General features: G+C 39.2%; 1 protein-coding gene across 2 annotated transcripts in view; it reads right to left on the bottom strand.

The window, feature by feature from the left end:
* Positions 1-14,820, bottom strand: part of LOC106585594 (bone morphogenetic protein 1) — a 67,101-nt gene extending 52,281 nt beyond the window's left edge. The window contains exon 1 of one of the 2 annotated variants that reach the window (XM_014171981.3): positions 14,451-14,820. Coding sequence is in view for 1 of the 2 variants with exons in the window: in XM_014171980.3 (XP_014027455.3) it covers positions 14,451-14,595 (145 nt within the window). In the remaining variant the exon portion in view is untranslated. The remainder of the gene's footprint in view (positions 1-14,450) is intronic. The other variant, XM_014171980.3, reaches the window with a different exon arrangement.

The raw sequence follows: 14,820 nt of genomic DNA, 5'->3' as shown, positions 1-14,820 counted from the left end.
GTTGATATTAGTTGGCAGGGGTCTTTACTTCCACTTCATTGTGTGTTGATGTATTTCTAATAGCTTTAAATATTTCTTCTGGCAGATGTTTTCTAAGACCCCATTTCCCTCTGTTTGAAAAGAAATCAAAGCCTTTGCTTATTCCACATTTTTAGGATGGAAAATGGTAGAAAAATGTATATATGTATTTAATAATAAAATAAAATAAACAGACTCTTGGCTTCCATTTGACATGCTCCTATGAACTTCACATGTTGGTGCTCATGGATCCTTTTACATGGAAATTACCCTTACTGATCCTCTTTACTGATTATTCTCCCTGTGTGACCACCAGGACACCACATCTGGTACAGTAAAACTACAAACAACCTCTAAAAACCAACACCACTTTCACATAAAGGAAAGTAGGATCACTAGGAGACCTGGACTTCTCTAGTACTCAGTTTGCCTGAAAAAAAGTGATATTTTCCTATCGAAGACCCTGAGATGAGATCTGGAAAAGAACAGCTGACGTGGGCTTGAAATGCATTACAATGAAATGGCAATGCCTCTCACAGTGAGGGTGTTTTGAAAACAAACATGCATTTGAATTCCAATGGCAGCCAATAGTGTATTGCGTTAAGATGATTACCATCTGATGAAAAGGGCAAGTATCACTTTTCAGGTTTCATTCTGTGAATGCCAACCCTATCTGACTTCACACATGTTGGCTACAGTGTGGCAGCAGGGTGATACACTACACTCATGGCACATTTCCACATAGGATTTACCCAAAAGGCTCAGACTTTTCTGTTTCCATCTACGCGGGCCGGCACCTGTGTCTCAATGGGCCATGGCTCCGGCAGACCTGCTCTCACTTGGGGCCAAAGCTAGGCCACTGGTACTTTTCAGATATCATTTAAATAACAATGGCTAACTGTGAACTTCAACACCTTCTCACAACGCAACTGTTTTGATTGCGCAGAGGTTGTTGATTCTGATCTTTCCCTGTCAGCCCTAGCTATGGAAACATATTTTGTTACACTTAGTATACACTAGGGTAACACTGGTTTTCGAGTCAAAATGAGGCATCATTGTGCCTTCTGTGGCTGTATCTTTAAAATTCCTGAGAGAAAAATACAAACAAAATATCCAGGCACCACGAATAGTGAGGCAAACAGTGTTACAGTCTATGAAAAGCTTATAGTAAGAGGTGATTGGTGGTATTATGGAAGGTGGGAGTCTTGTAAATATTGTGCCCCTCTCCTTCTGTAAAAACAACTCCAGCTGTTATTCTTGAGCAAATGCTTACCTTGATACTTCCTCACACTGCAATTTGAGCCCAAGGCAGGAGAAAAAAAACATAACTAAAGGTGTAATTAGGAGAGATTCCGGAGAAGCCTCAGGCTAAAGCCCCAGATTCTAAGAGGGGATTACACTCCAATAAAAGCCTAGAAGTCTCATCAGGCACCACAGCAGAGATCAGTCCAGAGTCATATTATTGACACCATGAAGACAGCTTCAGCTGGAGAGCCACATGTCCAGAGCCTGTCTCTTCTAACGTATTTCAAACTCCATCAGGCCCATTAGCAGGATCTGATTTCCCACATTTATCCATGTCTAAAATGTCATCTTCAAATCATGACTGACATCGTGTTCTCCAATAACTCCCATATCGTATCTTTGCGATGCATTTTTATGGCTAGTGAAGAGTGGTAGCTACATAAGGTACAAATCAGAGATTAGAGAATTTACTTTAGAATTATCATAGTCATTAGTCAAGCTGAGATAGGCTTAAATATGCATTGTGTCATGAAGAGACATCCAAGCTTCTTTAAATAAATTAAAAAGGAGACTTTTAAAGAAACTACAGGTGGGGAAAACACTATTTCCAGATGAACAGTAATGGAGCTCAAATGAATAATTCAGACAAGTCAAAATGAATGACAAATGGGACTGAACTGTAAAGAAGTTCCCTTTTTGCTTGTTTAGCTCCTTATTATTGTTGCTTAATTAGGCATGCTTTGAGTCATTTAAATGAGCACTCCCAGAGCATTTGTTATTTCTTAGCATTGACAACAAACATATTGTTCCCACTAATGCACCCAGATTATGACCACACCATGGCACCCTAATCACCTGAAAATTACAGGAGCAAACCTATTGATGTAAACTACATTATGTGTGGGCTGGTTTGTATACGTTTCATCTTCCATGCATGGCTGCAAAGCCTTTAGATAACTAATTGCCTTGGGAGCTTTCTAGAAGCAGGTCCCAATAGTAACTAAATGGAGTTGTTCTATTTATTATTATTTGAAATTGTTTTTTTGGGGGGGGGGGGGGGTAGATCAGCATTAATACTGCAGATAGATTGTGGATTCCATCAATGTAATTGTCTGCACCATTTCCAAGAGTGTGCAAAGCTTTTTTGGTTACTACATGATTCCATATGTGTTATATCATAGTCGTGATGTCTTCACTATTATTCTACAATGTAGAAAATATAACAAATAAAGAAAAACCCTGGAATGAGTAGGTGTGTCCAAACCTTTGACTGGAACTGTATATATTGAGAAACAGACGCCTCACAAGTCCTCAACTGGCAGCTTCATTAAATAGTACCCGCAAAACACCAGTCTCAACGTCAACAGTGAAGAGGCGACTCCGGGATGCTGGCCTTCTAGGCAGAGTTCCTCTGTCCAGTGTCTGTGTTCTTTTGCCCATCTTAAGCTTTTCTTTTTATTGGTCAGTCTGAGATATGGCCTTTTCTTTGGAACTCTTCCTAGAAGCCCAGCATCCCGAAGTCGCCTCTTCACTGTTGACGTTGAGACTGGTGTTTTGCGGGTACTATTTAATGAAGCTGCCAGTTGAGGACTTGTGAGGCGTCTGTTTCTCAAACTAGACACTAATGTACTTTTCCTCTTGCTCAGTTGTGCACCGTGGCCTCCCACTCCTCTTTCTATTCTGGTTAGAGCCAGTTTGCGCTGTTCTGTGGAGGGAGTAGTATACAGCGTTGTACGAGATCTTCAGTTTCTTGGCAATTTCTCGCATGGAATAGCTTTCATTTTTCAGAACAAGAATAGACTGACGAGTTTCAGAAGAAAGTTCTTTGTTTCTTGGCCATTTTGAGCCTGTAATCGAACCCTCAAATGCTGATGCTCCAGATACTCAACGAGTCTAAAGCAGGCCAGTTTTATTGCTTCTTTAAATCAGAACAGTTTTAAGCTGTGACAACATTATTGCAAAAGGGTTTTCTAATGATCAATTAGCCTTTTAAAATGATAAACTTGGATTAGCCAACACAACATGTCATTGGAACACAGGAGTGATGGTTGCTGATAATGGGCCTCTGTACGTCTATGTAGATATTCCATTAATAAAAATCTGCCGTTTCCAGCTACAATAGTAATTTACAACATTAACAATGTCTACACTGTATTTCTGATCAATTTTATGTTATTTTAAAATGGACAAATCTTTTTTGCTTTTCTTTTAAAAACAAGGACATTTCTAAGTGACCCCAAACTTTTGAACGGTAACGTTAGTATATAACATTCTATTGGTTGCAAGAATTTTGTATAATAATTTAAATGGAAAAACTAAAAGTTTTGAATCCAGCGTTATTTTGTGTATTAGTTCATAAACCATGTGTCATGGAATCGGTACATCGAAAATCTCTTCCCAACTATTTTGTAATATATATATGGCACAGCTGTTAATTGTTTGGTCCTTAAATGAAACTAGTATACCTTTTTAACCAATTTTTCTTTAACCAATTTCGGTCTTTAATGCAGGGCCGACAAGTTCTTTACTTTCTCCCCCTTCCACTTGCCTCTTCCATTTTTGCGGTATTGCTGCAATAAGCACACCTTTCCATATAGTTTTGTTAGCTGCATGTATGACATAACTCCACCAGTCATATTTATGATATCATTTACAAAGACTATACCGTTAATTTATTTTTCTCCAAAAATAAGAGATGGAGAGTTTAGTTCTAAAATCAACAAACCATATAACAGACATTAAAAAACTATTGGTTTACAACAACGCTGATATTTTAGATGTTTTTGTTTTGTTGAGTAATATAATCACCTATCAAATTCTCTCCCAATGACAAACATCTGGCTCTTGCTGTCTAAATCACACAAGTAACATTTCACTAGATCTGTTAGAGAATAACCTTACCCGCTGGGATCACATTTTTTGAGGAGTGATTTATATTCAGTGATTTAAATATCCAGGTTTTGAACCCTTGAGTAGCACATGTGAGGTCTCTTAGAGAACATGGCCTCAAGCTACAAGCTCCCTCTGGGGCACACTATCAACAGCGCAGGACACCTGAAATTAATTAGGGAATTATCCAACTAGACTCTTCAGATGACAAAGACATCAGAGTAGACAGCTGCCTTCCAAACATCCCCTATCACCCATGATCCATTGTTTATTATCAAGTCAGAAACTATCTCATAGTCAAATGCATAAGTAATGGTGGGGATGATTAAAGGCTTGGGTTGACTGCATGCATGCAATCCTCAGGGCCAGTTAACAGCTCCTAGATAAGCTGCCAATGGGCTTCACTCACCTTATGCTGGCGTGGCCAGTCTGCCCAGCCTGCCCTCCACCTTCCAGCAGCTCTGCCCTGGCATGGCGTGAATGACCTACAGTACAGTCTGTGGGAACTGCTAGGGACAGTCAGAGGGGAGAGGAGGGGGGTGGGGGAGACAGGAAAACCACTTGCATAAGCGAGGGCTGCTTGAGGCTGGTCTCCTCCTCACCCTCCCTATAGGCTACAGCACGTCTCTTGGTAACGCTTACAGCAGAGGAGCTCAAATGCAGGGCAAAGCCTGTTGTAGCCCACAGACTTCAAATTAAATGATGTCAGAATACAAATTAGAAGGATATATGATTTAAAATCCAACAGACTCATCCCTTGAAAGAAGCTCCTTGGTAAGTCATCTACCCCATAATGCAAACTCAAATGTCACGTCAGTTTCTGCTCTCTTGAAGATCTATCATGATTTAAATACAGGAGACATTGAGCGTGACTTGCATTTTTTATATAGAATTATAGAATCCACTCATTTTTTATAAAGAACTATTTTATATAGAAAATGAGTGGATCTAATCTTAATAGGTTTTTACAGTAAACAAGTTGCTGGGATGCTGCCATGGTTGGAGCTCTGAACTAAGGCGTTTTCCATCAGATAACCTGTTTTAAAATGGATTTTCCCCATTTACAATTTATATTAATCAATTTGTAATGTTAGCAATTCTATTTTGCTCAAGTAAACAATTTATTGTTGAACTTATTGTTTAATCTTGTAATCTTGTAAGCGCACTAACCACTGTTGACCTAAAGCTAACCTTGAAAGCAGCAGACTGCTATCAAATTGACTAAATGCAATGGTATCCTTTAGTAAAAATCGATACAGGCACTAGCGATGGAACACTACACCACTGTCGATTGCTGACAGTGGTTGTCACCTTTTGCGAGAGAGCATGAGTAAGTCAGTGAGCGAGTCATTGAGTGAAGAAGTTTGAGTGAGACAGCTGAAATGGGGCGGAGGCTAGAAATGGGTGGGTGTTGTACTTAACCGTCTTTCCAGAACCTGTCCTTAACATTGCCCACGGGTACGTGTGAACATATTAACCCACTGTTCAAATGATGATGGGACTGGTCTACCATCACTACTAAAATAAGTAATTTCTTGACATGTGTGATTCCTTGACATTTGTTTGTTTGATTTTGGTCATTTGCTCTGTCTAGACAAATTAAAGATATCATGTTAGGTCAATGGAATAAGCAACGAGCAAACAACTGACACCTCGGACCTTTGATCTTTAGCAAACACTGCACATTTTTGTTTATGTGGCATCCTCAATTCCAGCCCATTCAAACCTTACTTGAAGACATACTTGGTTACATTTAGGAATCCCACTTGGAGCACTTGTACTGATTGATTTACTCTGCTTCCAGGGGGCTCCTAACCATTCAATCCCGATTTGAAGACATACTTGTTTACATTTAGGAATCCCACTTGGAGCACTTGTACTGATTGAGTTACTCTGCTTCCAGGGGGCTCCTAACCATGAGTCATGTGTCAGTTATCCTCTTGCATATCAGATCCCACATTTTCCTATTTATAAGTAAAACAATTTGCCTGGACAACTGAGATGACAAATACTATAACTTTGCTCCCCTAAACACATCTATGTAGATAGTAGAGGAAGCAACCTCTTGAACCCCCTGTAAAAACATCTCACGTAATCACGCCTTACTACATACAAGAAAAGTATAAACAAGCTATATGAAATTAGAGCAATGTGTGTGTGATGGATTCTGTATTGCAAAACACCACTTTTATTATGTTCTGCCTCTGGTCATTTCCATGTAAAAGGACCCATGAGCACCAACATGTGAAGTTCATGGGAGCATGTCAAATTGGGTGTCAAATGAAAGCTAAGAGTTTATATATATATATTTTATATACAATTGAAGTCGGAAGTTTACAAATACATTTAAACTCCGTTTTTCACAATTCCTGACATTTAATCCTAGTAAAAGTTCCCTGTTTTAGGTCAGTTAGGATCACCACTTAATTTTAAGAATGTGAAATGTCAGAATAATAGTAGAGAGAATTATTTATTTCAGCTTTTATTTCTTTAATTCCCAGTGGGTCAGAAGTTTACATACACCCAAATAGTATTGGTAGCATTGCCTTTAAATTGTTTAACTTGGGTCAAACGTTTCAGGTAGCCTTCCACAAGCTTCCACAATAAGTTGGGTGAACTTTGGCCCATTCCTCCTGACAGAGCTGGTGTAACTGAGTCAGGTTTGTAGGCCTCCTTGCTCGCACACGCTTTTTCAGTTCTGCCCACAGATTTTCTATAGTATTGAGGTCAGGGCTTTGTGATGGCCACTCCAATACCTTGACTTTTCTGTCCTTAAGCCATTTTGCCACAACTTTGGAAGTATGCTTGGTGTTTATACTTGCGTACTATTGTTTGTACAGATGAACATGGTACCTTCAGGCGTTTGGAAATTGCCCCCAAGGATGAACCAGACTTGTGGAGGTCTTAGATCTTGGCTGATTTCTTTTGATTTTCCCATGATGTCAAGCAAAGAGGCACTGAGTTTGAAGGTAGGCCTTGAAATACATCCACAGGTACACCTCCAATTGACTCAAATTATGTCAATTAGCCTATCAGAAGCTTCTAAAGCCATGACATCATTTTCTGGAATTTTCCAAGCTGTTTAAAGGCACAGTCAACTTAGTGTATGTACATTTCTGACTCACTGGAATTGTGATACAGTGAATTATAAGTTAAATAATCTGTCTGTAAACAATTGTTGTAAAAATGACTTGTGTCATGCAAAGTCGATGTGCTAACTGACTTGTCAAAACTATAGTTTGTTAACAAGAAATTTGTGGAGTGGTTGAAAAACTAGTTTTAATGACTCCAACCTAAGTGTATGTAGACTTCCGACTTCAACTGTACGTACGTATGTACGTACGTATGTATGTATGTATGTATGTATGTATGTATGTATGTATGTATGTATGTATGTATGTATGTATGTATGTATGTATGTATGTATGTATGGGAAACTATGCAGTATTTTTTTTTTTTATGTGTTATTTCAGAACACTCGCATTAACATCTGCTAACCATGTGTATGTGACAAATACAATTTGATATATATTTGTTTTTTTAATTTTAATTTTAATTAAGGCATATATAAATTAACACAATGTTGAACTAATATCAATATTTAGTTTAGGATCACTTTTTCTGCCTTCTGTAAGTTTAAGAAACATTGCCTTGTGCTTAGAAATTCATATCTTTAAGATATTTTCTAATTTCTCTTTCCCTTGTGAGGAGGGAGGATAATGAAAGTTCACAGAAGTAACAAGGAAAGGTGGACCTATCAGTTAGTTTGTGTTTTCACTGATATACATTTTGTTTATGAATTATTAAGTGATTAAAACTGAAGTCTGGAACCCTCTCTCTCTCTCTCCATCTCTTTCCTTCTACCTCATCCCCATACTATTACTTACCCTCTTGCACCCCAGTATCTCTACTTGCACATCATCATCTGCACATCTACCACTCCAGTATTAATGCTAAATTCTAATTATTTTCACCTCTAGAGCCTATTTATTGCCTACCTCCCTACTCTTCTACATTTGCACACACTGTACATCGATTTTTCTATTGTGTTATTGACTCTGTTTGTTTATGTGTAACTCTGTGTTGTTGTTTTTGGTCACACTGCTTTGCTTTATCTTGGCCAGGTCGCAGTTGTAAATGAGAACTTGTTCTCAACTGGCCTACCTGGTTAAATAAAGGTGAAATAAAATAAAAAATAAAAATGAACGCGACCTCTCCCAACTCTTACAGACACCTACCCATGAGCCCCCTCTATGTAATTTCCTATGTAATTCTATAACCAGCATCCTCCACCAAATCAGAACCATTCATAGATGGCTATGCTTGGACAGCACAGTACAGTAAAGAAAAATAAAGTAGAGCTTAGTACAATACAGTTGAGCACACTATAATGTGCTGTACTGAATCCTATTTAGCATACATCACCATGAAGAGAATGACATTCAACATATCCATAATTATGCATTTCTGTGTAGTATAGATCAGGGACCCATGATGAATATCCGTTACCAAGTGTAAATCCACTTCACTTACTGTAGTTCAATAACCAAAATATATATATTTTTAAAACGCAAGGTGTCATGTCATAGCTGACACCCAATCATTTCTGCAGACATCTTTGAATCTTAATTCGGAGCAGATATTTGGAAAACGTGGTCACATAAAAAACAGAGGGAGATATTCCTGAAATTCTGTCCCAACTTTGCATCTGCACAGCTCTTCCAGTAAATGTGTTTTTGACAAATGTTCATTGTACATTTTTAAAAGTAGTCCTTGATCATAGCGTTATATGGTTTGTTCAACTTTTAAATCATTAGTTTTGGTTTGGCATACATTGTAAGTGAAAAATCTTAGTCTCAGCGCAATTCCGTTTCCATGGAATTGCCCAAATATAGTGGCTGGTATCATGCTCAACCCAGCTTCTACTCAGTAGTTTAACAGGACAAAGAATCCAGGCCACTGGACTGAGGATACATGAAGACAGAGGAGGAGAAGTAGGAGGAGGAGAACTGAACTAACAGGGACATGAAGGACTTTACACATACCCTTCGTCTGCCTGATGCTGTCAAGCACGAACGAGACAGACACAAGCGCCAAGCAATTTAAGTACCAGGAGCCATGTCTCTTGTCTGTACCATAAATGCCTTCAGCAGATGGGGAAAATTATCTCTAGAAATTCACCAAAGACACTTTGGGAGACAGTGAATTCACAGCACATTGTTTATTACGATGACAACTGAGATATGCTCTTCCACACAAAATATATATGCCTATTCTGTTCTGAATGTTGTCATATTTGTAGAAATAAACTAGCCAGAGGATGGTGTAATCAGATCTTGATGTAATCAGAATGTATTGATTGGATTTAATTAGGCTACACATCTTACCTGGGTTATAAATGAAGCACCCCTACAACCATAGCCATAGTTTGGGGGTGGGGGTGGTGCAGCTCAGCTAAACCTAGGGTATGGCAAAGCGGGGTGTGTAGAAATACACCCGCCAGTTGAAGCTCATTTACTCTACTTATACACAATTTTAAAACAATAAAATGCTATTTGGAGAACAGCAAAAACAAACAGAAATGTCCCCCAGGCATTATCACGTCAATATTAGGTTTAAATTTCTGTGAAATGGCGTGTACAATGCACTACTCAACCTCATACATATGCTACACAGACTAATTTAGCCTACTTGGGGAACAGCGCAACATGAAGAAATAGATGCAGAATACACGCTATCAAGGCCGACATTGACACTATGCCAGAAAAATCCTGCACATGTATTGAAATAAAAGGCATACATAAAAGGAATTACTTAGGCCTACAATCGACAAGGTCAAACAACTCGACCAAGGAATGACGAAAAACCTACGCATTAAGGCAGCGTTCGTGATTCAGCACCGCTGAATGGACAGCGCCTCGGTACAGGTAGTGTATCTGTATGTAAATAGTCTGTCTGTAAACAATTGTTGGAAAAATGACTTGTGTCTTGCAAAAAGTAGATGTCCTAACCGACTTGCCAAAACTATAGTTTGTTCTCAAGAATTTTGTGGAGGGGTTGAAAAACAAGTTTCAATGACTCCAACTTAAGTGTATGTAAACTTCCGACTTCAACTGTATATATAATTTTAAAAAGCAGCCAACAAGTGCTCAACATATGTGGGAACTCATTCGAGACTGTTGGAAATGCATTCCAGGTGAAGCTGGTTGAGAGAATGCCAAGAGTTTGCAAAGCTGTCAACAGGGCAAAGGGTGGCTACTTTGAAGAATGTATAAAATACAATATCTTGATTTGTTTAACACTTTTTGTGGGCACCACATGACTCCATATGTTTTATTTCATAGTTGGGATGTCTTCACTTTTATTCTACAATGTAGAATTAGTAAAAATAAAGAAAAACCCTTGAATGAGTAGGTGTGCCCAAACCTTTGACTGGTACTGTGTATATATCTTGGCTGTTGTTTGTTTACGTGGTATTTCTCTCATCATATGGATAGTCTCCCATAGCCTAGGTTGTAGGCATAGCCGTGGGAAGTAGGGGTGCTGCTGCACCCCCTGAAAAATTGGAATAAAAAAAACTATATTATGCACTGGGCCTTAACCAGTTCTGTATTAGCATTTCGATATAGCCGTCTCTAGCGTGCCGAAAAATCTCAGCACCCCCCTCCAGCAGAGGCAACAACAAGAAACGTAGACTAAAATCATACCAATCCATATTTAAAATTGCAATGGCTGTTTACCTGTAAAGGCTGGCTTTAGGACCATGCAAAGCATTGGAGAGCAGCTTCTAGCCTGTGCGCCTTTTTCTGTCACTTTTAGAAAGCAGAGGGCAGAGACAGTGCCATTTCCTTTGCCGATAAGCTGTTTAGGCAGTGTGCTGATTGCTTTGAATTTGATGTTGGCATTTGAACTTGGTCTTGTAAGCCTTGTTGTAATCTGATAGCCAGGGGTTCATTTTAATTGGGAGGAGGGGAGTCCTTTTTTGAAACCAAAAGCTGTTTTATTGCTATTAAAATATAGGTTGTGATAGCTGTAAGCCTAATTTATTATTTTCATTTATTCGTCCAGCAGGCTATCGCAATTTTGGTTTCAAGTAGGCCTATTGGTATGAAAATAAACTACTGAACAAGAGCATTTTCCAAAAATACATGTCTTGTTTTTGGTTTCGAAGACAAAAACAATTGCAGGCTATAACAAATGTGCAGTGACAGAATGATAATTGAGATCATGCAAATAATTAATGATTATCTAGTTGGGCTAACTTTTTTTACTTCTTGCTATACCTGGCAGTACCTACAGTTGAAGTCGGAAGTTTACATACACTTAGGTTGGAGTCATTAAAACTCTTTTTTTCAACCACTCCACAAATGTCTTATTAACAAACTATAGTTTTGGCAAGTCTGTTGTGTCATGCACAAAGTAGATGTCCTAAGTAATTAATCCAACAATTGTTTACAGACATATTATTTCATTTATAAATCACTGTAAAACATGTTTTTTACATACACTAAATTGACTGTGCCTTTAAACAGCTTGGAAAATTCCCGAAAATTTGGTACAAAAGGTACAGGTACAAAAGTATCTATATCCACAGTAAAACGAGTCCTATATCGACATAACCTGAAAGGCCGCTCAGCAAGGAAGAAGCCACTGCACCAAAACCGCCATAAAAAAGCCAGACAACGGTTTGCAACTGCACATGGGGACAAAGATTGTACTTTTTGGAGAAATGTCCTATGGTCTGATGAAACAAAAATAAAACTGTTTGGCCATAATTACCATCGTTATGTTAAGAAGAAAAAAGGGGGAGGCTTGCAAGCAGCTTGCAAAGATCGTACTTTTTGGAGAAATGTCTTCTGGTCTGATGAAACAAAAATAAAACGGTTTGGCCATAATTACCATCGTTATGTTAAAAAGGAAAAAGGGGGGTGCTTGCAAGCCGAAGAACACCATCCCAACCGTGAAGCACGGGTGGCAGCATCATGTTGTGGGGGTGCTTTGCTGCAGGGGGGACTGGTGCACTTCACAAAATAGATGGCATCATGAGGATGGAAAATTATGTGGATATATTGAAGAAACATCTCAAGACATCAGTCAGGAAGTTAAAGCTTGGTTGCAAATGGGTCTTCGAAATGGACAATAACCCCAAGCATACTTCCAAAGTTGTGGCAAAATGGCTTAAGGACAACAAAGTCAAGGTATTGGAGTGGCCATCACAAAGCCCTGACCTCAATCCTATAGAACATTTGTTGGCATAACTGAAAAAGCGTGTGCGAGCTAGGAGGCCTACAAACCTGACTCAGTTACACCAGCTCTGTCAGGGGGAATGAGCCAAAATTCACTGAACTTATTGTGGGAAGCTTGTGTAAGGCTACCCAAAACGTTTGACCCAAGTTAAACAATTTAAAGGCAATACTACCAAATACTATTTGAGTGTATGTAAACTTCTGACCCACTGGGAATATGAAAGAAATAAAAGCTTAAATAAATCATTCTCACTACTATTATTCTGACCTTTCACATTCCTAAAATTAAAGTGGTGATCCTAACTGACCTAAGACAGGGAATTTTTACTAGGATTAAATGTCAGGAATTGTGAAAAACTGAGTTTAAATGTATTTGGCTAAGGTGTATGTAAACTTCCGACTTCAACTGTATGTATGTATGCATGCATGCATGTATGTATATATACACACACACACACACACACACACACACACCCCTTAAAATAAGTGGATTTGGCTATTTCAGCCAGAGCCGTTGCTGACAGGTGCAGAAAAAAAAAGAGCACACCGTCATGCAATCTCCATAGACAAACATTGGCAGTAGAATGGCCTTAATGAAGAGCTCAGTGACTTTAGCGTGGAACCGTCATGTGATGCCACCTTTCCAACAAGTCAGTTCGTCAAATTTCTGCCCTGCTAGAGCCGCCTCGTTAACCGTAAGTGCTGTTATTGTGAAGTGGAAACATCTAGGTGGAAACGTCTCGGAGCAACAATGGCTCAGCCATGAAGTGGTTGGCTACACAAGCTCACGGAACGGGACCGCCGTGTGCTGAAGCGCAAGAAAATCCTCTGTCCTCGGTTGCAACACTCACTACTGAGTTCCAAACGGGCTATTGAAGCAACGTCACCACAAGAACTGCTCATCGGGAGCTTCATGAAATGGGTTTCCATGGCTGAGCAGGTTCACACAAGCCAAAGATCACTATGTGCAATGCCAAGCATCGGCTGTAAAGCTTGCAGCCATTGGACTCTGGAGCAGTGGAAACGCGTTCTCTGGAGTGATGAATCACACTTCAGCATCTGGCAGTCCGATGGACAAATCTGTGTTTGCCAGGAGAATGCTACCTGCCTTAATGCATAGTGCCAACTGTAAAGTTTGGTGAAGGAGGAATAATGGTCTGGGCCTGTTTTTCATGCTGGTGTCCACATATTTTTTGTCATGTAGTGTATAATTAGAAGATCACATAGGCTCCCAATTAATGTCAACAGAATTGGGATTTTGAGTGGTCAGAAATGGAGATCATACATGAGGATAAAATAAACTAGGTGTGGACTCAATTACAGCACCCCCTCCAGCCGCTTGTTTTCAGTGGTCACATGAACAGCCGGTGAAGTATTAAATGCACGTCATTTTGCGCAATGACAAAACCAAGTGGGTAACACTGGAGCCTCATAACATACTAAAATGCAGCGTTTTTCTTCACGATTAAGGCCTACTTAAGTGAACGTAAGATCGGTAGAATGGATTATAATAGTTTCAATTGACAGTTCAATAGGTGGTTATTTGATGCTCTCCAATGGATCTTTATTCTTCCAAGTTATAGCCTAACTCCTTAATCTCTTTAAATAGGCTATTCTAAAAATGCCATAATGTTTTAACTACACAGAAATATCATACATCGAAAATACTTTCTATAAAGATGACAACACTTTTAAACTAATAACATGTTTGCATTATGCTCCAGTAAAAATTCAAAACTTTTTTTTCTTCCATGCTTTGAACATTATACCCTGAGAAATGACAATGTCCTTATTTTATTTCAACGAGTGCCAGCTTTCCACCACCAGCTATGTCAACAGTATGTTATGTTCAACGCGTGAATCAGCAAAACTATGACAATAGGTCAAAAATAAAGACATTTAAAATATCCTTATACCTTTTAAAACTCGATTCACCGCTGTCATCTCCAAATGCATTTCCTTCACTGACCACAAGCTTCCAGACACACAAAAGCATTTCGTGGCATGTTTGAGCTCCACATAAATGAGGTAAATAGCGTTCCAAAATCTTACCAGCTTTACAGGGATCCTTATAGTCGATCACATCTGATGTGGCAGTGGGCTCCACATAGTAGCTTGTTTCAATTGCTTCTAAATCGATCGCAGATATCATGCAAAGGCAGGGAAGAAGAAACAAACATCTCGTTGTGAGATCCATGATTCGTGAGTGGGGGGTAGGTTACAGCGAAAGACGAAAAATAAGAGATAAAGAAAAAGGGACAGAAGGAGAGAGAGAAAATGGGAGGTTTTGGGGAAATTAGATCTCTCCGGAGGGCGGGTTTAAAATCAGAGCTCAGCCTCTCCACAAAGTCTTGATTATGGGGCAGTGATTCGCTCCCTAGTCGTGCTCCGGCAAACTTCGGTGATCGTGGCACATCATCAC

This window comes from Salmo salar, chromosome 24, assembly GCF_965601325.2.
Source record: "Salmo salar chromosome 24, fSalSal1, whole genome shotgun sequence".
NCBI lineage: Eukaryota > Metazoa > Chordata > Actinopteri > Salmoniformes > Salmonidae > Salmo > Salmo salar.
The sequence above is the reverse complement of the archived record's forward strand: the minus strand, read 5'-3'. Positions and strand labels throughout refer to the sequence as shown.